We start from the raw sequence: 6,482 nt of genomic DNA on the forward strand, positions 1-6,482 counted from the left end.
ATTTGGATTCTTTTGTGATAGTCTTTATCAATGACATCTTGGTCTAATCTAGGATTGAGGAGGACAACGATCAACAGTTGAGGATTGTGCTCTAGAGATTGAGGGAGGAGAAGTTGTATACCAAGTTCTCCAAGTTCGAGCTTTGGGTTGATTCTGTTGCATTTCTAGGACACGTGGTGTCCAAGGAGGGTATTCAGGTGGATATAGCCAAGATTGAGGAAATTAGAGGTTGGACTAGGCCTACTTCAGTATCGAGATTAAGAGTTTTATGGGGCTAGCTAGTTATTACAAACAGTTTGTTCAGAGGTTTTTCACTATTGCATCCCCTTTAAATAGATTGGCTCGACAGAGCGTGATCTTCTAGTGGTCTTATGATTGTGAAGAAGGATTTCAAAAGCTTAAGACCTTATTGACATTGGCTCATGTTTTGACTCTACCTGAGGAGGGTGTGGATTTTACCATTTATTATGATGCTTCATGAGTCGAGTTGGGTGGTTTTTTGATGCACAAAGAAAGGGTGATTCCCTATGCTTCTAGACAGTTGAATACCCATGATAATAACTATCCTACTCGTGATCTGGAGTGCAAAGACTTCTAGCACAGGGGCAGCCTCTCAAAATTCTCTAAACGCTTATGTGATGACCGATGTTTTGAGTAGGAAGACTTCTATCATGGGGAGTATTGCCACTTTAAGTGTTGAAGAGAGACCATTGGCTAAAGATGTTTAGAATTTAGCCAATAGTCTCATCCGTTAAAAGATTTCTAGGAAAGTGGTGGCTTGATTGCTTTTATAAAGGTATATTCTTCCTCAGTTGAGCAGATTCATGAACGCTAGTTTGATGATGAGAAGCTGTGTCTCATTTAATAAAAGATGTTGAGTGGGGAAACCAAGAAGGTTGTGCTTGATTTTTATTGTGTCTTAAGGATGGGAGGCAGGATTTGTGTGCCCAAGATGGGCAAGTTGACCAGATTCATTCTAGACAAAGCTCATTGTTCTCGATATTCCGTCCATATAGGAGAAACAAATATGTATCATGATCTGAGTTAACATTCATGGTGGTGTGGCATGAATAGGGATATTGCAAATTTTGTGTCTAGATTATTGACTTGCCAACGATCAAGTGTGAGCACCAACAACCCGAAAGTGTATCTCAGAGGATGTCCATTCCTACCTGGAAGTAGGAATGGATTCCTATGGATTTTGTTGTGGGTCTACCTACACCGTGGGTGGTTATGAGTCTATTTGGGTGGGCTTCGATAGGTTGACCAAGTCTGCCCATTTCATCCTAGTTTGGGTGAAGTATATAACATAGAAGTTAGCCAATGTACTCGGTTGGATTTGTACTTTCCCTTAGAAGAGTTTCCTACAACAACAGTTATCACTCTAGTGTTTAGATGGTCCTATTTGAGGTGTTGTAGAACTTCAATTGGTTGGTTCTATTCGGCGGAGATGGACTCTTTAGCCATAGACTTGCTTAGAGATGCCATGGAACACATCCGTATGATTTAGGGTAGACTATTGACAGCCCATAGTTGATAGAAAAGTTATGCAGACCGGAAAGTTTGAGCCTTAATGCTTATATAGGGTGATCATGTTTGGCTCTGAGTGTCACTCATGAAGGATGTGATGAGGTTCAGAGAAAAGGGCAAGCTTATCCCTGATTCATTGAAACTTTTGAGATTCTGAGCAGAGTAGGAAATGTGGCCTACAAATTGGCCTTGCCACCTAGCTTGTCAGCCATGCATCCTATGTTTTATGTCTTCATGCTTTGGAAGTACGTGTCAAATAAGTCCATGTGTTTTCGCTTGGTTTATTAATGTTGGGTCCAAACTTGTCCTTTGAGGAGGATCTTATAGCCATCTTGGATAGGCAAGTCTAAAAGTTTAGGACCAAAGAGATTGCTTTAGTGAAGGTGTGGTGGAAGCATAGTTCAGCTGGTGAGGCAACTTGGGAGACGGAGTCTGACATGTGTGCTAGATATCCCCAGTTTTTTAGGCTTCAGGTACTTTCTTTGACGTTATGTTTCAGGGAAAAAATGATTTTTAGTAGTGAATAATGCAATAATCCGAAAGGTCATTTTTGAATTATTTTTATAAAATTATCATTTTACTCCTCCTGATACTGGCCCCAAGTCATTTCTGATTGGATTTTGAAATTGGTCTCGAGTTTTGAGTTCAAACTTATGAATTATGGAAATTTTGGATATTTGGAAGGCTAACATTGCTAAAAAGTAGTTTTCGATGTCTTTTGAAGTTTCGAGTCTCAGAATAGAATTTTTTTGATTCCATTAGTCCCATAATGTGGAATTTAGTTTGATAGAGTTTTCAGTTTCAGATTCAGAGTTTTTTCGTGGATTTGAGGTCCTAAGTAGGAAATTTATAAAATTTTAGCCTTTGGGTTGACTTTGGTAAACATTTGGGATTCGGATAAACAGATCAGATTTTCGACAGTTCCTTTGGATTTGGGGGGATGATTTTATGTTTTTGAGAGGTCTTGGTTGAATTTTCAGAGATCTCGAGCTTGATTTGGTCATTTTATGTGTTACGTTTGTTTCTTGTGACTTTCAAAGATTTTGGGTTAAAGGGACCTCAGATTCGTGTTTTGATGATATCATTTTGTCCAGAAAGTTGATTACAGTCGAGTAGAAATTTGGTTTGTATGTACGAGGTTCGGGACAAATCTCGATAGTCCTTTCGGAGAATGTGGGTTTGGTTGGTTTTCTATTGTTGTATCTTGTGTTCCCTTTGTCTGCGAAGCTTGCCACATTTGCATAGGGACCTGTGAGTGGGTCTCCGCATTCACGGAGAGACTCCCGCATTCATGGAGGGTCGGGCTTCATTAAAGTCCTCATTTACGGATAGGGGTCCGCGTTGGCGGAGGACCCCTGGAAAGAATATTTTCCAAATTTTAGGGTTTCATCCCCATTTCTCCATTATTGAGTTTTGGGAGCTTTGGTGTGACGATTTGAACAAGATTTTTTAGAAGAAATATTTGGGTAACAATTTCTAATCTTAAATATTCATTTACTCATTATTGTTTATGATTATAAGTGTTTAATCAAGGTTTTGAAATGATAAATTGGGGGGTTTTCAAGAACTTAGGTTTTCATAGAAAGTGTTTCATCTTTCTATGAGGCTTTTATAGGATTTTGAGAGGTAGCTACTTGTCATCCCGATGGGTCCTCTTGTTTATTACTTTATGTTTTATTCTATTCGATAAACGAAGACATGAGACTTGTATTTATCTTTCAATTCCTTATTTTATGCATTGAGGCATGTACAAGTGACAATCAAATTTTGGTGGTATTTGAAATTGGCTAAGTTTTCCGCACTTATGCTATTGTTGATTTATTTTCGACATTTCTTTCATATTGTTGGGTATGAGGCTGACTTGTCTTGGTGGGATTAGACGAGTGTTATCACGTCCATTTTTGGATCATGACATTATAATATCACAACTTTAATTAATTTGATAATTTTCTATAGTATCGCTCACCTTTATTAATCACAATTTATTTCTTTGTTGTTGAATCTAAATATATGTTTGACAAATTTTGATATTATAATTTACATAAATAATTTCTTGCATAAATATAATCATTTTTAATCAACCTAAAAAGAGAAAAGTATTTGAAATTTGTATCCTTTATATATATATATATATATATATATATATCTTTTATCATTTACTTTCTGGGTCAAATCATGACCGTTAATCAATCTCATCCAATGACTTACATAAATTCTAGACTTAGAAGTCTATACGTGTTTTAACTCCCAATTTTCTCTTCATTTCACACTACATAATGCTATTTCCTCTCATCTAAACAACCTTAAAGGAACCTAGACGCCGCTCCTATCAACTCCATTAATGGATTTCCCTATCTCTCTCCCTCTTCATATATGAAACCTAAAGACTTTGATCTTTGATTGTTAACTTCGGCTTAGAATAATCCCTCAATTCCCACACAAATTTAATTCGAATCATAAGCTATCACCATCGGATCTGAACTTTTTGGGGTATATTTTTCTCTTACTTGTCTTCTCCTTCATTGTTTCAAATCAATTTATCATCTTCCTCTCAAAAAGCTATATTAGGATTCAAACTTCTAGTTCAGCTATAAAGACATGGTATTGGTTGTTATTTTTCTCAGAGGTTTTTATTTTTGTTTAAAAGAGAGTGAATTGCTTAATGAGTTGGAGATCATTTATATCATAATGAAGTCAGGGAAGTATATATGTTATAACAATCACACTTATATCATAAATAAAAAGAGTAGAAGAAAGTGTAGCTTCGGAAAATGTGATATTCTTATTTATCTGATATCTCAGAAGGGACCTCAGATAGGGGGTTTTGAGGTAAAAAAATAGGCACAAGGTTAGTAAATAGTCGAGTGTTGTGTTTATGCATTTCAATAGTATTAACACTAATCTCGTAGTTTCTTTCCCATCAATTCTGATAATACTTGTCATTTTTTTGCTTTTGTTATCACATTATTTTAAAGTTGCAACTATTTCTTTTTGTAAATGTTAATTGATGATTTTGTTATTATTTGTTATGTTTGCTTTGCATTTTTATGCTATTTTTATCATGTCTTTGTAATGAGTTACTTGAGCCAATGGTCTTTTAGAAACAACCTCTTTATCTCCATGAGTTAGGGTAAAGTTTGCTTACACCTACCATACCCATACCTTGCCTAGTAGAAAGTGAACTTAATAGTAAAAAATTATAATATTTAATACTAATAATTTTGTCAATGAGTTTAGCTTTCTTGTGAATACCTATAGTATTACGTATCTTGCCAACTATAATAGTATTGTTTCTCCATATTTTCTCTTGTTCTTGTAATGATACAACGTGTAATGAGGTAAAGTTATAAATTTTGTTTTCACTTACCGTGTGACTTTGGTAGTTCAGAGTTTCTCTTGAATTTGCAAGTAAATAAGAATCATAAAGAGAAAAGAATTAGAAATGTACTTTTAGCTTTAAATTTTTTTTCTTCTAGATTAAGAAGGAACTATTATCGTTAGTTTTATTTTTGGTATTTTTCACACAAATATGTAACACATGTCAAATGTATGCATGATCTTATTTGTATTTTTATGTATATATAAAAAACATATAAAAAAAATTTCTAATCAATTAATTAATCTGCAAGGTCATTCGAGAGTATTATTATTATTATATATATTATTTCCTCATGACATTAGACTTCTTCACTTATTATCTACTAGTTATATACTTGCAAAAGCTGCTCAGAATTTAGCACATTCATGATAGTGTTTTAAAATGTTGAGACTAGTTTTTTTCCCTCTAGTTTTGCTTTGAAAAGTATCTGAATGACAACAATTACCAAGTGTTGAGACTATTGTCTTCATAGTAATTGATGTTTCGATCTAAATTTTTGTTATTTGTTAGTGTGAAACTCAATTGTATAACAAAAAATTGGTCATCTATTCATAGGGTTGATTAGAAGATTTGTTGTAATGGATTTTTCGGGCAAAGAAAATGACGTGGAAGAGTCTTTACCACCTGGAGTGTTTGATATACCTGGAGAGCCGGCTGTTGTTATTAATGGGTTGCCTCCTGTTTCTTCAAATGATGACACCTTTTTACCTTGCCCAGTAGTTACTGATGCAGAATCACATAAGAATATTGATTTTGGTCAATTGTTTGAAGGAAGAGAAGTTCGCAAGTTATTTGAAGACAAGTATTACAATGGAAAAGTTACTAAATTTGACGAGGAAACTGGTTGGTTCAGGGTGAAGTATGAAGATGGTGATAACGAAGATCTTGAGTGGCATGAATTGGAAGAAGTTCTTCAGCCATTGGACATTAATATTCCATTGGAAGAGGTAGTTACAAAGATCATTAAGAAAAAACCGAGTTCTATTGAGAAATTTGGGGGTAGAACTTGAAATTATGGTGTAAAAATGACAAAGACATGGTAAAGAAAAATATCTTATTTATGTAGAACTGTTAGCATGTCAAACATTACATGGAATACTTTTAGTCCTATGGGTAGAATAACACATTATCCGGTTTCATGAGCAAGCCATAAAAATTCTGAAACATCTTGTGAAGATGTGGTATAGTGAGTTGAATCACTGTAGTTTTATCGACCAATTTAATAATCATTAGTCCAATGACATCATTTCTGCAATATCTTTGAAGTTTTCATTATAAGTAGTTGTGTAAAAATATTTGCTTGGATATGCTTATTTTAAATTGCTTTTAAGCATAAATTATTAAGTTGGAAATCTCAACTTTTCAGTTTTAGTTTCTCTATTTTTGTTGTTAATCAAACATTACGAAAAATCTTAAAAACATTTTTTGTTTTGTTTTTTGGGAAGAATAAAAAATAAGTCAATCTATATGGGTTCTTAGTATGCGTTTGGCCATAGATTCCAAATTTTTTTAAATTTCTTTTTCAAAAAAAAAATAATTATATTGTTGGAATTGAAGATAGAGTTGTGTTTGA

The 6,482-nt window shown here is 34.2% G+C and overlaps 1 protein-coding gene across 1 annotated transcript; it reads left to right on the plus strand.

Moving 5' to 3' along the window:
• The first annotated feature begins 5,369 nt into the window (after positions 1 to 5,369).
• LOC125876946 (dirigent protein 17-like) lies at positions 5,370 to 6,008 on the plus strand. The gene has a single exon (XM_049558239.1). It carries the CDS (start codon positions 5,488 to 5,490, stop codon positions 5,917 to 5,919), a length of 432 nt encoding a protein of 143 aa, XP_049414196.1. The 5' UTR covers positions 5,370 to 5,487; the 3' UTR covers positions 5,920 to 6,008.
• The last annotated feature ends 474 nt before the right edge of the window (positions 6,009 to 6,482 follow it).

The sequence above is a fragment of the Solanum stenotomum genome, chromosome 9 (assembly GCF_019186545.1).
Source record: "Solanum stenotomum isolate F172 chromosome 9, ASM1918654v1, whole genome shotgun sequence".
Classification (NCBI taxonomy): domain Eukaryota; kingdom Viridiplantae; phylum Streptophyta; class Magnoliopsida; order Solanales; family Solanaceae; genus Solanum; species Solanum stenotomum.

Bases quoted from the DNA above. Each gene is read 5' to 3' on its own strand.
- LOC125876946 (XM_049558239.1), top strand. From the start codon at position 5,488: ATGGATTTTTCGGGCAAAGAAAATGACGTGGAAGAGTCTTTACCACCT.